We start from the raw sequence: 20265 nt of genomic DNA, 5'->3' as shown, positions 1-20265 counted from the left end.
CTCTCCACTGGTGGTGCCACTACATGACCCAGCATCTTTTGAAGAAGAGAGAGAGGAAGGTGAAATTTAAAGAAGCAAGATGAATGGGACAATTACATCTTGCCTACGCAAGCATCTCCAAAACCACCTCCAGAAGATATAGGAGGTTTCCATAACCTCTTCGAAAGGGTGGCAACACGGCTCAACCTGCCCATGCCTGTAACACAACTGGACTGTTTCCTTTATGACTTCAAAGAGCCCTATCGCAAAACAGTCAGAGCCATACCCATTATTGATTATGTCTGGAACTAGGGCTTAAAAATCATGTGCAATCCAGCCACACTACCTGTCGTGTTGCCCAAACTGGATAAAAAATACAGGGCCCTGGAGGATGCTCCTGTCTGTCTCACAGGTCACCCTAAACCTGATTTAGTCATCTCGCAGGGAGCACAACGCCGATCACGAAATCCCTCCACACCTTTGACAACGCCACCCGATAAAGACGGCAGACATCTTGATCATTTTCGGCAATGTCCGCCCTTGCTGCAAGGGCGGCAAATTTCATAGCCCTCCTCAGCGATTATGAAAGACAACTATGGTTCGATATGTCCCAGTATCTGGATGAACTTCCTGAAAATATCAGAGGGGAAGCAAAGAAGGTGTTTACGGAAGGCCAGCGTTCTTCGTCTGAGGTTATAGACTGCACCTTAGACATTGCCTCTACAGGATTCAGGCAACTGGCTGGAGCAGCAGTTCTACACCATCAAGGATAGCTTAAGGTAACTAATTTCAGACCAGAAGTTTAAACTAAAATACTGAACTTGCCATATGACTGAGAGGCTTTGGGGCAGACTTATTGAAAAGTGGCGCAATGCGGTGCTGTGCCAAAATTTACAGCGCTGTGCCACTTTAGAAACACAGGGACTTGGCGTATTTAATTGAATACGGCGCACCCCTGTGTTTCCCACTGCGCTGGCGCTAAATTTAGCTGCCAGCGCCAACGCATGCATCCTTTCACCATTGTGCAAGGATGTCTGTGTTGAGAGGTGTGATTGTTTATGTGCGGGAAGGTGTCCGTTCCCGCACATAAACAATCACAAATGGCCCTTTGGCACTTCTGTGTGTGCACCTTCCTGCACATAAACAATTAATACTGGCAATTTGCTTTTTCTATGTGTGCGGCAGAAAAAAACGAGGAGGAATAAAAGTATTCCTCCTTATTGCGCCCTGCTAACGCCACCTCTGAGGCAGCGTCAAAATGCAATGGGTGTTGCTGTGGCACGCCCACAGCAACACCCCTTGCACGCCCCTTCCATGCACAGCGCTGCATGGGAAGGGGCTGTATTTACAGGGTGGTGTTAAGCCACAAAAAGTGTCTTAACGCCACCTTGTAAATACAGCGCTGTGCTTAGCGCCACACTCCTGTGGGCTAGGGCCGTATAAATACGGCCCTTTGTTTGGGAACCATGTTGATGAAACTTTCCAAGCTATCAAGTCGGACACGGGCCCTGCTAGGTCGCTAGGCACATTGCTGTACAGAAAAGTGCTTTTCGTGGTGCTAGAGGAAGAAGTCACCCCTCCTTTCCTGGAGGATATCAACAGTATCGCTATCCAGCATACTCCTCCAGTACTCAACAGATCTGGTCTCAGTACCATCAGAGACAACCACCATCAGCTGGGTACAACTGACCTCCTGCCGGAGGAAAATCCAGAAGACAGGGCAAAGACACTTCCCACAGGTAATGACTTCTGCCAACAGCCAGTTACCACTCTGTCACTCTCATCTAAGGTACCAGGGAGAATTACCAACCATCTGCATTGGTGGAGGTAGATAACCACAGACTAGTGGGGCCCGACATAGTTCAATTCAGACACCTTTTAGAATCTGAACAAAGACCACCCTCCCTAACACCACCTCAGCCGGAACTTCAAAAACACTTCTGATTGCTCAGATTAGAAGTAGAAACCATGTTGTAAAAAGGAGCGATAGAAAAAGTTCCCGCTCTCAGCAGGGAAAAAGTTTCTATTCCTGTTTCTTCTTAATACGCAAGAAGTCACAACAGTGGAGACGAATTCTCAACTTGAGAGAACTTAACAAATATCTCAAGAAACAATCATTTCACATGGTCACAATCCAAAACATATTGCAGATCCTCAACAGGGGAGATTACATATCCTCCCTAGACCTCCAAGATGCCTATTTTCACATATCCATCTGTTCGAGCCACAGAAAATTCCTAAGGTTTACAGTAGCCGGCAAACATTTTTAATTCTGAGTTTTACCCTTCGGTCTCAAGTCAGCTCCCCGCATCTTCACCAAATGCCTAGCACCAGCTGTAGCTTATCTCAGGCAGCAGAGGCATCAAGTATTTCCCTATCTCGATGACTCCCACCAAACAATCACCAAAAGTGTCCACCACAACTACTTTATGTCTCTTTGACAAGCTAGGGCTCACTCTCTATCCGGACAAATCGGTACTTTAACCATCACGAAGAATAACCTTTTTGGGAGCCATACTGGAAACAAGTCTCAATACGGCCTACCCCACACTTGAGAGACAGCAAAAATTAACAAACTTAGCAAGACGACTGCAAAAAAGAAAGACACTTTCAGTTCGCCTTTACGAATCTCTTCTCGGTATGATGTCCTCTTGTATCCATCTCATACCGTACTGTCGCCTATATATGCATCCTCTTCAAGAAGCACTAAATATCCAATGGAAGCAGGCAACAGGGTCGTTCGAGGATATCATTCAAGTACCTCTGCCCATAGTCAAATCACTCGACAGGTGGACAAGCCTTGCAAACCTCTCAGTAGGCCTCCCATTTTTACCTCGAACCTCCCCCTAGTCATTACAAATTACGCATACCTGGATGGATGGGGAGATTACCTCGACGACCTCCTGGCCTCCTTCACATCGGGGCCTTCACATCAATCTTCTCAAGTTAAGGGCAGTATACCTCGCACTGCAAGCCTTCCTTTCCAGGATACAACAACTTTTGGTGCTTGTCAGAACTGACAACACAACAATGCACTACATAAACAAGCAGGGAGGCACTCGATCTCGTCCACTGTCTGAAGACGCTCAGTTGATCTGGAGCTGGTGTATCCGCCAGGCAGTACACCTGGATGAAGAATATGTGCCAGGACACCAGAACACCATAGCAGACACTATAAGCAGGCTGAGAACAACATGTCATGACTGGGACTTGGACCAGGGAACACTGGACCTCATCTTTCTGCAGTGGGGCAAACCGAATCTGGATCTGTTCGCGACATCCCAGAATGCCAAATGTCAGTTCTTCACAAGTTGGCATCCCCATTGCAGGTGGTGGGGGGATACCTTTTCAATTGCATGCTCCGTCATATTTTTTACGCTTTTCCTCCAATTCCTCTCCTTCCAAGAGTGCTCAACAATATGAAAGCCGAGCCCTGTCAGATCATATTGCTAGCCCCTGCATGGCACTAGTACACAGAGCTTCTCCTACTATCAGTACATCCTCCCACCAGACTCAAGCAATCCTGTTGTTACTGACTATGAGCCAGGGACAAGCTTGGCATCCGGATCCCATCCCTCTCAATTTTTTAGCCTGGCTCCTGAGTTTCAAGAATTCAGTCATCTGAACATTCCTAAAGATTGCAGGGAGATGCTTGCGAAGGCAGAAGCATACTGTTCTAATAAAACCTACCGCTTACAATAGAAGATATTCTGTCTCTGGTGTCAAACTCATGAAGTGCATCGTATTTCCTTGCCTCCAGAAGACATTTTACCTTACCTTTTACATCTGGCACAATCATGGTTGCTTCCCGTAATTTCCATCTTGCTGCCATCTCTCATTTTTGAAGATCATCTGATAAACCATCTTTGTAGTCCGTCAGGCTCTTTAAACAATTTTTCAAGGGATTGTTCAGGGCTTTTCTCCCCAATTAGAGCCCCTCCTCTGACGTTGCAGATCCAATCCACAGAGCAGATATGAAGTATCTTTCTCGGAAAGTTGCTCTTCTCCTTGCACTCACACCTGCATGTAGAGTCAGTAAGATTCAGGCATTTACCATACAAGATCCATTCCTTCAATTCAGAGAAGACAGAGTCATTTTATGCACTTACCCAAAATTCATTCCTAAAGTTCCGTCTGACTTTCATCTTAATGAGCCAGTAATCCTCAAATCATTTTTTCCAAACCCTCAAACATCAGCCTTTGTGCACTGGATCTCAGGAGATGTCTAAAGTTCTACTTGGACAGAACCAAGAATTTTCACAAAACAAATCAACTCTTTGTGGCCTCCAGTGCATCAAGGAAATGTTGCACTGTAGCGAAGCAGAGCACTTGAAGATAGATTTCCAGTACTGTTATTTTCTGTCATCAAAAGGTGGGTTGTCCTTTTAGCTATACAGTGCATGCGCATTCCACATGAGCCATGTCCACTTCCATGGCATTGTTTGTCGGAGTACCGTTACCACATATCTGCTGTGCAGCAACATGGAGGATTGCACACACCTTCACTCAACACTACTGCTTGGATACGGAAGTCTTGAGAGATGCAGCAGTGGGTCAAGCAGTCCTAAGACACCTCTTTCAATAAAGGTGACCATTTCTATCGTCCCACCATCCACTTAATCTGTTTTATGCACATTTTTCTCTATAGTTTCTGACTATGTCTTTGTTATGTTTTTTAACCTTGTTATAGGTTGAATCTAAAACATGTGTTTGTTACTGCTTGCTGTTCTGATTCAAGCATGTGAATCTATGAAAGGTCCAATACTGGAGTAAGAAAATAAGTTACTTACCTGTAACTGTAGTTCTCCAGTATTGGAATCTTTCATAGATTCACATGCGACCCACCAACCTCCCCAGTGAAGCTCATCCTTATTTTCCTCAGTGTTGTACCTTATGTAAGCACTAGTGCTTGGAAAATCTGAGGAAAAACAGCTTCTCTCAGCAGGGTACTAAAGGGTGGTGTGACCTGATTGGTTGACTCTAAAGTTTGATACTTTTTAAAAAAAAATGTACTGTGATACAATTCTAAACTAACGGCCTACAATGTATATGTCTATTAAGACATTGCTTTTCTAAGTTACCAGGAACTCCCATCTCGATGACGAGGAAGGATTCAAGCATGTGAATCTATGAAAGATCCCAATACTGTAGAGCTACAGTTACAGGTAAGTAACATACTTCTTCTTATTATTGTGTCTCAGTGCTTGCGTTTGTGACCTTTGGGGTGGGATGACAGACAGGGTTGGTGCATTGATGTTGTGGAGGTGTCTGCTAGTGAGGTGTGTGGACTGCTTGGTGTGGTGATGGTGGTGGATGTTGAACCAGTGCATGCAGGTGTGAGTGTTGACATGACTGTGAGGGAGGTGGAGGAGGAGGAGGGGGAGACAGTGGAGGCAGTGGATGTGGTTGTGTCTGCAACTGTCTGGTGTTTGCGTGAGTGCTTGTGGGCTGAATTGTGGTGCCTGTGTTTCACTATGCCACTCTTGTGTGTTGTCTTGTGTGCATGCTCGTCTGTATGTGTGCATAAAGTGAGTACCAAACAGGTATGGCCTCAACGTTTTCAGTGCCCAGACCACAGCAAAGGCCTCCCTCTCTATGGCAGACCAACGCTTTTTAGGACAGGTGCAGAGCACATGGCCTGTTTGAGCTACTTAAAAGCTTTCTGACAGCTAGCTGTCCATAACACCTTCTTAGGCATTTTCTTGCTAGTGAGATCATTAAGAGCGGCTGCTATGGAGCCATAATTCTTGATGAATCTCCTGTACTACCCTGTGAGGCCTAAAAAGGCTCTCACCTGGGTCTGAGTTGTAGGGGGAACCCAATCCATGATAGTCTGGATTTTCCCCTGCAGTGGGGCAATCTGCTCTCCACCAACCAGGTGGCCCAAATAAACCACTTTCCCCTGCCCTATCTGGCACGTTGAGGCCTTTTACAGGGCCTCCAAAACTTTCCACAGGTAGACCAGGTGATCATCCCAGGTTGAGCTAAAGACAGCAATATCATCTAGATATGCTGCACTGAAAGCCTCCAACCCTTGCAGGACTGTATTCACCAACCTCTGAAAAGTGACAGGTGCATTTTTCAAACCAAAGGGCATTACTGTGAATTGGTAGTGCCCTCCTATGGTAGAAAATGCAGTCTTTGGTTTAGCATCTTCTGCCAATCTAATCTGCCAATACCCTGCAGTTAGATCAAAAGTGCTAAGATACTTGGCAGAAGCTCATCTGCCCTGGGTATAGGGTGAGCATCAGTTTTTGTTACCTGATTGAGCCCTCTGTAATCTACACAAAACCTCATCTCTCTCTTTCCATCTTTGGTGTGAGGTTTTGGTACAAGCACCACTGGGCTAGCCCATGGGCTTTCAGAAGGTTCAATCACCCCTAAATCCAACATTTTCTGCACCTCTTGTTTAATGCAGTCTCTGACATGGTCAGGCTGCCTATAAATTTTACTTTTGACAGGCAGGCTGTCTCCAATGTCAATTGTGTGTTCACACCAGGATGTTGTACCTGGTACACGTGAAAAGAGGTCTGAAAATTGGCTTAGGAGATTGATGCAGTTGTTTTTCTGTTGTGCAGTCGGACAGTCTGCTAAAACTACTCCCTCCACTAAGGCATCTGCTTCAGTGGTGGAGAAGAGATCAGGGAGAGGGTCACTCTCTTCTTCCTGTCCCTCATCTGTTGCCATGAGCAGGGTGAGATCAGCCCTGTCATAGTAGGGTTTTAGGCGGTTGACATGAATCACCCTAAGGGGACTCCTGGCAGTGCCCAGGTCTACCGAATAGGTAACCTCACCCTTTTTTTCAACAATTAGATGGGGTCCACTCCATTTGTCTTGGAGTGCTCTTGGGGCCACAGGCTCCAATACCCACACCTTCTGTCCTGGTTGGTACTGGATCAGAACAGCCTTCTGGTCATGCCATTGCGTTTGCAGCTCCTGGCTGGCCTGAAGGTTTTTACTGGCCTTTTTCATATACTCAGCCATTCTGGATCTTAGACCAAGTACATAGTCTACTACGTCCTGTTTAGGAGCTTTTAAAGGTTGTTCCCAACCCTCCTTCACAAGAGTAAGTGGACCTCTTACAGGGTGCCCAAAGAGGAGTTCAAAGGGGCTGAAGCCCACTCCTTTCTGGGGTACCTCCCTGTAAGCAAAAAGGAGGCAAGGTAACAGGACATTCCATCTCCTCCTGAGTTTTTCAGGGAGTCCCATTATCACACCTTTGAGAGTTTTATTAAACCTCTCAACCAGACCATTTGTTTGTGGATGGTAAGGGGTGGTGAACTTGTAGGTAACACCATACTCCTTCCACTTTGCTTTTAGTTATGCAGACATGAAGTTGCTACCTCTGTCTGACACCACCTCTTTAGGAAAGCCCACCCTTGAAAAGATTCCCAGGAGAGCCTTTGCCACTGCAGGAGCGGTAGTGGTCCTTAAAGGTATGGCTTCAGGATATCTTGTGGCATGGTCCACTACCACCAAGATAAATCTATTTTGCCTTACAAAAGTCTTTGGTGTCCTATGACATATGAGGCCAGTGAAACAAGGGGACAAGTCTTTCCCAAGTTTTCGTCTGGCCCAAATGCCCAGCCAAAAGAATGTCATGTGCTAGAGTGAGAAGAAACTCTCTGTACTGCAAGGTAATGACTAATCTCCTGGCTGCTCCAGGTTTTGGGTCCCTTGACTCTGTGTACAAGAGGTTATGACTGTCACTGTCACTGACATCCCCATTTTGCTGCTTGACAGCTTGCTGTCTGAGACCCTCTAATGTGGGACAGGTTTGCTGTACCACACTCAACTCTTCCCTGGCAGTCACCCCTCCACCCAAAAGCTCAGCAGTGTCTGCTGACAGCTCCTCTGGTGTAGGTTCTGCACAGGGAGGAAATGTCTCTTCCTCAGAACGGGAATCATCTGTAGAGGGAGGGATAATGGGTAGGGATTTACCCTTCTTACCCCTAGCTTTAGAGAGCACTTGGTCCATTGTTCTAGGATCCAAGTTACCCTGTCCTTTTTGCTTTTTGGCCTGAGCCCTGGTTAAAGCTAAAATATGCCCAGGAATGCCCAGCATTGCTGCATGGGCCTCCAACTCCACTTCTGCCCAAGCTGATGTCTCCAAATCATTTCCTAGTAGACAGTCTACAGGTAAATCTGTGGCTACCACAACTTTCTTTGGACCAGTAAAATGCTTACTTTTGTCCCCACCCTTCTCAGAAGACTTATCATCCTTATCTTGCCATCCTTGTCACCCCCTGTATGAACTTTTCTGTTCACCCTTGTTCTGACCCATTTGTCTGCCTTCTTTCCCAATTCTTGGGGAGAGGTCAGATCGGAGTCCACTAGGTATTAGTGCAACAAGTCAGACACACAATTGTTAAGAATATGCTCTCTCAGAATAAGATTATACAGGCTTTCATAGTCAGAAACTTTACTGCCATGCAACCACCCTTCCAAGGCCTTCACTGAACAGTCCACAAAATCTGTCCAGTCTTGAGAAGACTCTTTTCTGGTGTCTCTGAACTTAATCCTGTATTGTTCAGTGGTTAAGCCAAATCCGTCCAAGAGTGCATCTAATTATTGACTTCACTTTCTCTAACAGCAAGGAGCCTATCCGTACCCTTTCCAGTGAAAGATGGCCACAAAATAGCATCCCACTGCCTTTGAGGGACCAACTGTACCATACAGGCCCTCTCAAGTGCAGCAAACCACTTACTAATGTCACCCCCCTCCTTGTAAGGGGGAACTATCTTGTGCAGATTCCTGGTATCTTGCTCTCTAACAGGATTTCTATCAGGAATACTGCTGCTGCCACCATGGGGAACTAACCACAACCTCTTTCTTTCCCTCTCTATGTCTAGGGATTCCCTATCTAAGGCCAGCTGCTGCTGTTTAAGCTTCAGTCTGGTCTCTTCAACCCTCAACTTTTTGAGTTCCCTTTCTAAAAAGTTATCCTCAGGGTGGGTGGGTTGGGAATGCTTTGACACAGAGGAAATGTGAGAAGTTTCAGAGGGGGACCTGTCCCTAACTGTCTGGACCCTAGTAACCTGGCCTTTAGGGATGAAGGATGCCCTACTGTTGTGGGAACCTCTATCACTACCAGCATCACTAGGTGCCCTGCTAGGGGGCAGGCCCTTGTAAGAGCCCTCCCCAGCTTCTCCAGGGGACTCCTCTGAATCTGACTGGGAAGCTTCTCCTTTTTCTAACCTCTCCTGAGATGAGCCAGACTGGTTCTGGTCATCTACAATGAGCATATTAAAGAGAAACTCTTTTGTAGGGTTCTTTCCTATACTCAAACCTCTATCCAGGCAGAAACCCCTCAAACTTTTATAGTTTAAACTCTCATATGTTGCATTAACAGTTTGGGGAGTGGGCTCTACAACCAACATGATAATATAGGTTTAAGGATAGTGAGAAAGAAAAATGTTTTAGAACTTTAGAAAGCACAGAAAACACTTTTTCTAACTTTGGGAAAACTTTTAGAAGTTTGTTTAAAGTTTTAGAATAGAAAAGTATTTTTTTTTGGTTAGGTGTACATATACTGTACTATTTGGTATATGATTCTCTTATGAAAAGTACAACATGAGAAAGTGGTAAAGCAGTTGCAAGTACTTATCCCACCGCTGCACCAGCAATGTAGGAGGCTGGCCTGGCTTATAGTGGGTACCTTGTGGTACTTACACCCTGTGCCAGGTCCAGTTATCACTTATTAGTAGAATAGAGGTGTTTCTAACAGCCTAGGCTGATAGAAGGTAGCTATGGCAAAGCTTAGGCTGAACTAGGAGACATGCAAAGCTCCTACTATACCACTTATATCATGTAGCATAAGAAAACACAATACTCAGAGTTACCAAAAATAAAGGTACTTTATTTTTATGACAATATGCCACAAGTATCTCAGTGAGTACCCTCAGTAAGAAGGTAAGTAATATACACAAGTTATATGTACACAAACCCAAAGCAGGTAAGTAATAGTAAGAAAAGTAATGCAAATAGTGTAGAATTACAATAGGATGCGATAGGTGAACATAGGTCTAGGGGCAACACAAACCATATACTCCAAAAGTGGAATGCGAATCACGAATGGACCCCAGACCTATGGGAGCTTGTAGAGGGTCGCTGGGACTGTAAGAAAACAGTCCAAGACCCTGAAAAGTAGGAGTAAAGTACACCTACTACCCCAAAAGGACACAATAGTCGTGATAGGGGGATTCTGAAAGAACCACAAACACCAGCAAAGCACTGAAGACTGATTCCTGGACCTGAGGACCAGCAAGGCAAGGAGACCAAGTCCAAGAGTTGAGATAGTGTCCGGGGGGGGCAGGAGCCCAGGAAACCCCGGTTGAAGGTGCAAGGAAGCTACCTCCGGATGGAAGAAGCTTAGAATTCTGCAACAACGAAGAGAGCTTGGAACTTCTCCTTTAAATGGAAGATGTCCCACGGCGTGCTGAAGGTTGCAGAAGTGTTCCCACGCAGAAATACCGCAGACAAGCCTTGCTAGCTGCAAGGGTCGCCGTAGAGGTTTTTGGGTGCTGCTCGGGACCAGGAAGGACCAGGATGTTGTCCCTTGGAGGAGGAGACAGAGGGGGTGCTCAGCAACTCAGAGAGCCCCCACAGAAGCAGGCAGCACCCGCAGAAGTACCGGAGCAGGCACTTAGAAGATTTGTGAACCGGAGCTGGCTCAGAGTCACAAAGGAGGGTCCCTCAACGTCGGACCCCACCTCAGAGGGCTGAGCACTGCAGGATGGAGTGCTGGGGACCCAGGGTAGGCTGTGCCCGAAGGAATCCTTGGAGGAGTTTACAGAAGCCAGAGCAGCTGCAAATCACGCAGTACACAGGTTTGCAGTCTAGCGTGGGGAGGCAAGGACTTACCTCCACCAAACTTGGACTAAAGGATCACTGGACTGTGGGAGTCACTTGGATAGAGTTCCTGTGTTCCAGGGACCATGCTCGTTAGGATGAGGGGGGACCCAGAGGACCGGTGATGCAGTCTTTTGGTGCCTGCGTTAGCAGGGGGAAGATTCCGTCGGCTTCCAGTGCAGGGTGAAGGCAGGTGACCCCCCAGAGCATGCACCACCAGGAAACAGTTGAGAAAGCCGGCAGGATGAGGCGCTACAATGTTGCTGGTAGTCATCTTGCTACTTTGTAATGGTTTTGCAGGCGTCCTGGAGCAGTCAGCAGTCAATCCTTGGAAGAAGTCGAAGAGGGAAGTGCAGAGGAACTCTGGTGAGCTCTTGCATTCGTTATCTGAAGAATACCCCAGAGGACAGACCCTAGATAGCCAGAAAAGGAGGTTTGGCTACCAAGAAAGGAGGATTGGCTACCAAGAATGGTAAGAGCCTATTAGAGGGGGTCTCTAACGTCACCTGCTGGCACTGGCCACTCAGAGCAGTCCAGCGTGCCCCCAACACCTCTGTTTCCAAGATGGCAGAGGTCTGGGACACACTGGAGGCGCTCTGGGCACCTCCCCTGGGAGGTACTGGTCAGGGGAATGGTCACTCCCCTTTCCTTTGTTCAGTTTCGTGCCAGAGCAGGGCTGGGGTATCCCTGAACCGGTGTAGACTGGCTTATGCAGAGATGGCCACGAAGCATTTCCAGAGGCTGTGGGAAGCTACTCCTCCCCAACCCTTCACACCTATTTCCAAAGGGAGAGGGTGTAACACCCTCTCTCAGAGGAAATCCTTTGTTCTGCGTTCCTGGGCCGGGGCTGCCCAGACCCCAGGAGGGCAGAATCCTGTCTGAGGGGTTGGCAGCAGCAGCAGCTGCAGTGGAAACCCTGGAATGGCAGTTTGGCAGTACCCGGGTTCTGTACTAGAGACCCGGGGGATCATGGAATTGTCACCCCAATACCAGGATGGTATTGGGGTGACAATTCCATGATCTTAGACATGTTACATGGCCTTGTTCGGAGTTACCATTGTGACACTATACATAGGTAGTGACCTATGTATAGTGCACGCGTGTAATGGTGTCCCCGCACTCACAAAGTCCGGGGAATTTGCCCTGAACGATGTGGGGGCACCTTGGCTAGTGCCAGGGTGCCCACACACTAAGTAACTTGGAACCCAACCTTCACCAAGTGAGGGTTAGACATATAGGTGACTTATAAGTTACTTATGTGCAGTGAAAAATGGCTGTGAAATAACGTGGACGTTATTTCACTCAGGCTGCAGTGGCAGGCCTGTGGAAGAATTGTCTGAGCTCCCTATGGGAGGCAAAAGAAAGGCTGCAGCCCATAGGGATCTCCTGGAACCCCTATACCCTGGGTACCTAAGTACCATATACAAGGGAATTATATGGGTGTACCAGTGTGCCAATGAGAATTGGTAAATTTAGTCACTAGCCTGCAGTGACAAATTTAGAAAGCAGAGAGAGCATAAACACTGAGGTTCTGATTAGCAGAGCCTCAGTGATACAGTTAGGCACCACACAGGGAACACATACAGGGCACATACTATGAGCACTGGGGTCCTGCCTAACAGGGTCCCAATGACACAAGGGCTAAAACAACATACATATAGTGAAAAATGGGGGTAACATGCCAGGCAAGATGGTACTTTCCTACATCCATGCTGTGCATGCTTTGGTGATGGGTGTCCATTCAGGGCTGGGAGGGCTGTCCATGCATTGGTGTGGCATGCAGGGCTTGGTATTGGGGTTAGTCATATGTGTAGGTGCAGTGTGTGTGGGATGGAGTGGAGTGACGGGAGTGAGGGTTAGGGGGTGAGATGACATGCATGTATGGGGGTGATGACTGGTAAATGTTGACTTACCAGTGTCCAGTCCTCCGGCTACTCCAGCGAGTCCATCAGGATGCAGTAATGCCAAGACTTGCTCCTCCCATGCTGTGGGGGAGGAGGTGGGGGTCCACCGCCAATCCTCTGTATGGCGAGCTGGTGCCCTGCGGCCTCGGAACATACCTTCCCCCATAGGTTGTTCCACCTATTCCTGATGTCGTCCCTTGTTCTTGTATGCTGTCCCACGGCATTCACCTTGTCCACGATTCTCCACCATAGCTCCATCTTCCTTGCAATGGATATCAGCTGTACCTGTGCTCCAAACAGCTGTGGTTCTACCCTGACTATTTCCTCCACCATGACCCACAACTCCTCATCTGTGAAACGGGGGTGCCTTTGTGGGGCCATGGGTGTTGTGTGGTATGTATAAGTGTGTGGGTGTCGGGTGCTGTGATTGGGTGTGCGTAGTGGCGTGCGTGAGGGATGTAAGGGTATGTGTAGTTGTCGCAGTGGTTTTGATGTCTGCCTGGTGGCAATGATTTGTATTCATAAAGGGTTGTGGGTAATGTGAGTGTGTGTTTTTCATAGTGGTGTGTGTGGTGGGTGTATGGGTGTCAGGTGTGTGTTTTTTTAATTGGCCAATGTTGTGTAGTTTAGTATTTGGGTGTCCATTCTGAGCGCTGCAGTGTGTACCACCAGTGGTTTACCACTATTGAATGTCCGCCGTGGTGATTCTTGGGTAATGATGTAGTGGGCGTTGTTCTGTTGGTGTATCAGTATGGGTGTTGGTACCGACAGTTTACCACTGACCTTTGGGCTGGCGGATTTGTGTATGTGGCTGTATTCTGTCAGTTGTCAAACGGATATTCGCCACCGCGGCGCTATGTTGGCGGCCGTCAGCGTGGCGGTAAGCGTTTTTTACCGCCAATGTCGAAATGACCATCTTAGTATTTTTAATTTTGTCAGATGGCACCTGTTGTAATTTTCTAATTGTTGACTTGTATATTCTGTTATTTTAAATAAGACATGCCAATTTTGCCACAGTGTTTGTGGTCCCCTCTGCACCATCACCTCCACACCGCCCCCTCATCAGCTCCATCAGACACCGCCACGCCTCAAGATCGGCAAACTTAGACCAGTGGCCCACAAACCTCCTGCACCCTCATTGGGCTTGATGTTGGCTTTGGAGACCCCGGACTTGGTCTGCAAAAACCTATGTAATGTTCAATAAGGTTATAAGAGTTTGCTTGTGGCTTCTTGTAGCTGTGATCCCCAAAATCAGATCCATAGTCTCCCCAAAAATAAACGTATATATATATATATATATATATATATTAGGACTCTATTAGGGTTCCATGGGAAATAACTTTTTTTGTTTTACTAATACCTTTGGCTCCAGAGGATGAATCTCCACGCAGCTTTACAAAAATAATTTTCTAGTTTTTGCCTAGATTCTGCATGGAAATCCTAAAGGTGATCTGTCAAGCAGGGTTCGAGAAGGGGATGAGGGGCAAAACCCAAAATCAATATTCATTTTCCATAGGCTTAAGAAGCACACCAGAAAAACTACTGAACAGAATTACTCAAAATTGTGGAAGTAAGCTAAATATTGGTAGAGAAAGTGTGCTTTTGTGATCAGGTGTAAATATGTTCATTAGTTTTTGAGATATTGTCTTTCAAATATATTTGTAAATCCGGACGGCTAGGTTTGAGGGACTCTTGCAAGAATCAGTCGACCCAATTAAAAAAAAGCATTCTTAGTAGTCCAGGTGCTATATTGCTCACGCAGGAGCAAGGTTCTATTTGGCTGCCTGCAGCATGAGAACAAATGTTGCAGGCAGCCATTGCCTGACTCTGGGATTTAGTTCCCTGTCCTGAGTTTCGTTTTTAAAAATAATATAAAGGGGGCAAGTTAGGGATACCCTGCCCCACTACGTCCTGTGGGGGAAAGGGGCCCCAGAGCGCCCCTGTGGTGCCAAAATCATTTTTTTTTTAAACTGCAAATTTGCGATCCTGCGATAATCTCACAGGATAGCAAATTATTATTATTTTTAAAATAGCAAACGCCCGCCAATGTTTTTAATGAGTTAAATGTATTACTATGGGAAGGGGGGAATGAGTGTTGCCCCGTCCACAAACCACGACGCACGTGGGACCCCATCGACCAGGACCAAGTATAGTTTAACGCAGGAGGCGCTCTTGGTGCTTAATAGGGGCAGCGCAGGGGCTGGGGGAAGGATGGATTTTTTTATTTTTAATTTACCAGTATCGTTGCTGCCGGCCCTGCCTTCACCACCACGCCACTCCTCTGCTGCAGGCAGGCTGCAGGCACAGGCTTCCATCCTGCCCTGCGGCCAATCCTGACACTGCTCAGAGAAGCATTAGGATTGGCTGGGGCGCTACCAGGCAGACTGGGAGCCTGTGCCTGCTCTGTCCAGCCCGGCAACACAGTGCCGGGCTGGAGAGAGCCTACTAAGCATGTGTGTTCAGCCGGCCCGAGACGGCCGGCCAAACATACATGCGCAATTAGGGAGAGTGCTGTGCACTCACCCTCAGTTCTTGTCACAGCCTGTGGCCCTGCTCCTTTTACTAAAAAATAATAAACGTAATAAAAGGTTTGCAGCTGCTGATTCTGGTGGGGGGCGACGCTCCTCCACCCTAGCAGAGGAGCTGCGCCTGGTTCAACCGGGCAGGGGTGCATGGCCCCCCCTCCCTGAGCCTTAAAAGGCCCCAGGGACCACATCCCTGGCCAAAAAAGTATAATATTAGGGGAGGGGGACACATAGCATCCCCCTTCTTGAGCAGCAAATGGGCCCCAGGGACACTATCCCTCAGGGCCAAACACTAATTTTAGGAGGGTGCAGCCTGCCTCCCTGAGCCTTGAAAGGCACCAGAGACTCCATCTCCCAGGACCTGCTCTTTTAATGTGTTCCACGGAGACCACCCTGTGAATACAGTTGTTTTCCCTGCCCACAAGAATGCGGGCAGGAAAAGCAAATGTGCTCCCACCCTGCGGGAGCTTTGAAGATGCTTCCCTGCCTGCACTCTGTTGCTGACGATTAGCTCTAGAAACTTCTAGACCTGAATAAACACTATCAACAACCACCTGCCTGCAGAAACGCATCAATCCTATCACAGCAGTCACTGTTATTCAACTCCAGGTATACCTGATTACCTCATCCATCCTTCCAAAGGGAATGTTGTGCTTCCTCCAAGTCTTCCTAGGTATAGCTCGCAGTGCTTTCCAAAACAATGCAGCTGCTGCAATCCCTCTCTTCATTAGTCCTACATTTTTCACATTCATGGTAGGTAATCCAGGACTACAGTCTGATGGTGGGAGGATAAGACATTATTACAAGCAGAAATACATTGTGGAACTCTATGGGAATGGTCATGACTGTGTAGGAAGCTGAGATGAGATGTCATCATATATCATGGAACATGTGACTTCTTTTTTTAAAAGAAATAATCTGAGGTTTTTGAGAGGGATGATGATTTCTTGACACCTTAGATCAGTGGTTCCCAACCTTTTGACTTCTGTGGACCCCCATTTTATCAATACTGGAGCCCGGGGACCCCCACTGAATCATTATTGGAACCCGGGGACCCCCACTGAGTCATTACTGGTAGCTGGGACCTAATATTATTAAATTCTTTAAGCTGTCACGGACCCCCTGAGGAAGCTTTGCGGACCCCCAGGGGTCCCCGGCCCACAGGTTGGGAACCACTGCCTTAGATGATAAAACATCTACTGATATTATACGGTAAAAGAAAAGTTTCTTGGTACTAGGTTGAAGGAGGCATTTCATGATTTGTCAGGGAACAGAAATCCTTGGGCATTACTGGGGAGGACAGAAATATGTTTATTTGGGAGAATTAGAGTACTTACAATAGAGCAGAAGGGAAACACCTCTTGTCCATATGATGCTGTAGGCGATGAGACAATTGGTGAAAATGAAGTGGGTGAAATATGTTTCATTACTTTAGAGAAGAAATCTTCTGATAGTATGAGGGAGTAAAAATGTCTTGTGATATTAAGGTGGGACTGCTTTACCTGATGCTTGCAGGAAAAGTGACCTGTCCACAGACAATGGGCAAGGAATGTTATCTCATGTTTTGAAGAAGGAAGAGAGATGAAATCTGATCCAGTGTGTCAGGAGGAATAACCCATGATAAAGAGCGAGAGGGAACACATATCTTATAGTGTATTATGAAGGGAACACATTTTCTAAGCAAGATACAGAAATATGAAGAGAACCCTGATTCTATGTGAGAGTGATGACATTGTAATTCATAAATGAAGAGCAAACATTTCCTGCTACCCTGAATATCAACAACAGAATATCAATGGGACACAATATGGAGGACAAAATATAAAAAAATGCAATATCGACAGGTAAGTAAGTCTAGATTTTCTACATATAACTCCACATATGTGTAGGTTGGTGATATATATATCTCCAAGGTATGGAGATGTGAAGTTCAGAATAGTAAGTCTATACTTAACTATATATATACTTACCTTTCAATATTCTCTCCTTTGATATTTTGTCTTCAATATTTTTGTATCATGATATTCTGGTGGTTGAAATGCAGTGGAACAACCGTGTCACTACTGTTTTTTCTGTTTGGAGGAGGTAGACCCGCCATCCAATTCAGTCCTTTGCTGACTCTGTCTTCTTTCCTCGGACTCATAGGTTGCCCTGGGTCTAAGAAGGTGGAATTTCTCACCAATCTTCTCAAGGCCCTTGCTTCTGATATGGCCCAGTCTAAAGTGGTCCCACTAACAATCAGGCGGTAAGTGGTGGGGGCTGTTCAGTTCTAAGGCCTAGGATGGGGAAATACAATGAAAGTAACGGCATGAGAAAAAATTGTGTGTTCACTGCAGGCAGTCTGATGGGATGCTGGGTCCTACTCTGGAGGATCGGGCAGTGCGCTGGCATTTTATACGCTTGGACAAAGACTTCAGCAACAGCATCAGCGAGAAGGAGATGCGCCCTCTGAAACTATACATGAAGAAGAACACCCGACCCAAGCGCTGCATACGCAAGTTTATGGAGTACTGTGACCTGTCCAACGACAAGCAACTCTCATTGCATGAGCTCAAGGGCTGCCTGGGACTCAGCTAATGTTGTGGTAATGAGAGTGCCTTCTTGTAAAGAAACCACTTCTCAGCATAGCTTCCTTTAGTGTAAAAAAATCAACAACACCCATGACCCACAAAGGACATACACAGGTACCCGAATCCACCAATGCCAAAGAAGTCACCTTCTTCAACCCGTACATAAGCTGGACAGCCACATGTGTTTCAGTGAACTGCAAAAACAATTTGTGGCATATAAAATATCAAGCATAGTTATAACTTACACATAAGACTAAGTGCGATATAGTCACTCGCTCAGCAAGACACAAAAGTAAAGCATTGCTGTAAGACTGCATGCAAACTTAATACCCTTGTGTCTAATAGGATACTTCTTTTTGGTACTTTCATGTGAGGATAGCACTTACCAGAAACAAAAGACCAACCTTAGCTTATAGACACACTGCACTTGCTGTCCACGAAATGTTGTAAAGGAGCACCCAGAAGTAGCTATCACAACAGGACACCTAGGGCGTGATTACAGGATGAGGCATTATCGCCCCTGATAAATAACGATACCATGGTGTATGTCATTTATAGGGTGCTATAAATAACACATATTATGAGTATATGGGGAATAATGTGGATTCTGGTGTTTAACTCAACAAAATCCTCAAGATACGGTAATCACTGTTTGTTTTCCCCTGTTAAATTTTGGCAGGTTATACCTGCCGAAATTTTACAAATGTTGGGTTATTTAACACATCCAATAATTATGTATTAAATAAAACCAAACTTGTAATTCCATCCTGTGCATCAACAGGGTTTACATATGGCAGAGAATTTAATGAGCCACTTATAATTAGGCTCCTAGATTAAAATATCCCCAGTTGACAACCAGCAGCAGCTCTCCCCACTGATGACCCTGCACCAGCTTTTCCTGTTGGGCACCGGCTGAATCTAACACCACATTACTTCATTGGGTACCCAGAACTCCTCAAGTGGGTGGGAGACACTTCAGCTCAAGCATGTATGGTTGATCTAGCAATAAGAGACTGACTTCCACCTCAATGAAAGAATAATTTAGCAAAGTAAAATTCAGAATAGGTACTGGGACTATTAGTTACTGAGGTCGTATTCAAAATAGAGTTTAAAATATATATTACAGAATTGTTAATAAAACACTACACAGAGAAATGCATATTTTGACACTAAGCTTCAGGTACAGAACACAGAATCATAAATCATAATAAAACCCCCATTTAGGCAATTAAATCACTCTAGCTTCTGAGTGTCAAACTCATAAAAAGTATTGACAGCATCCTGAGGAAAAGAAAATCCCCAAATAATCAGACGGAGGTTCGGGAGGAAAATGATAAATCACCCCAGAATATTTAAATCCAGTGGTTTGTATGTGTACTTTATGTATAACAATTAATAAAACTGCATGTTCAGCATGATATGATCATTGAGAGTTCACACTGGCAAATCAGTCATTCAATATCTTTTGTTGATTGAAGTCTGAAGTATGAAAATCTTTATTGCATGATTAATTAAAATCGTTGCACCAAATTACAATAAAAGAAAAAAACGCCTATAAAATACAAAAACTGTTAAGCAACATAATCCCACATAAAACCGATGTGGGTGCATACATTGCATAGCCTCCTAAATAAATACATTAAAATATAGGGGCAATTCTTTCATTATAGCTGTGCAGTATGTTTAGGCCATCCTCGTATTGGATTATGGGGAGAACAGATTGTCCCAGTCTCGGAGGGAACGTATTTCCTCTAAGCAACTCCGCACCCAGATCAGCTGTGTATAAATTAGAAAGAGTGGGGGCAATAACACAGCTCTGCTTTAGACCTTTGTTGGTAAGAATCTTCCTGGTAACGTGTGTTTGTGATTTTTATTCATACCCAAGTGTTGGAGTATGGTGCCATTATTGATGCAATCAGTTTCCTTGGTATCCCCCAGGTCGCTAGTTTCTTCCAAAGGATGTAACACACCACCCCATCGAAGGCTGCGCTATAACCAATAAAACATGCAAAGAGTGGGTGAGATGAGGGTTTCAATGCTTTTTGACCAAGATATGAAAGTGCAAAGACATTATCTAACATAGAAAAGCTAGGTCTAAAGCCAGATTGATATGAGGGACTGATGTCATTTGCTGATATCCAGCTTTCCTGCTCTTGAAGCAAGACCCTTGCGTAGGCTTTGCGTAGGCTTTCCATCTACATCTAATAAGGCTATCAGCCTTTAATTTTCAGGACGGGTAGTACCCCCTTTTTGTAAATGGGTTGAAGTAATGAGCCCTTCCAGCCCTCTGGAACCACCGAAAAGTGAGGACAGTCATTAAATAGAGCAGTCAGAGGTTCGCCCCAACACTTGATCAACTTGAATATGCTTCCCGGAAGGCCATTGGGCCCAGGAGCCCCATCTCGCTTCATGTTACCAAGGATCATTTGCAGAGTT

General features: G+C 45.9%; 1 protein-coding gene across 1 annotated transcript in view; it reads left to right on the top strand.

Annotated features, from left to right (window-relative positions):
• Positions 1–20265, top strand: part of LOC138259279 (SPARC-related modular calcium-binding protein 1-like) — a 425517-nt gene that overhangs the window by 389885 nt on the left and 15367 nt on the right. Inside the window, exons 10-11 of the mRNA XM_069206897.1 lie at positions 17405–17504; positions 17596–17843. Coding sequence (XP_069062998.1) covers positions 17405–17504; positions 17596–17836 — 341 coding nt within the window. The 3' untranslated portion in view covers positions 17837–17843. The remainder of the gene's footprint in view (positions 1–17404; positions 17505–17595; positions 17844–20265) is intronic.

The sequence above is a fragment of the Pleurodeles waltl genome, chromosome 9 (genome assembly GCF_031143425.1).
Source record: "Pleurodeles waltl isolate 20211129_DDA chromosome 9, aPleWal1.hap1.20221129, whole genome shotgun sequence".
NCBI classification, from domain to species: domain Eukaryota; kingdom Metazoa; phylum Chordata; class Amphibia; order Caudata; family Salamandridae; genus Pleurodeles; species Pleurodeles waltl.
This window is presented reverse-complemented; position numbering and strand designations above follow the sequence as displayed.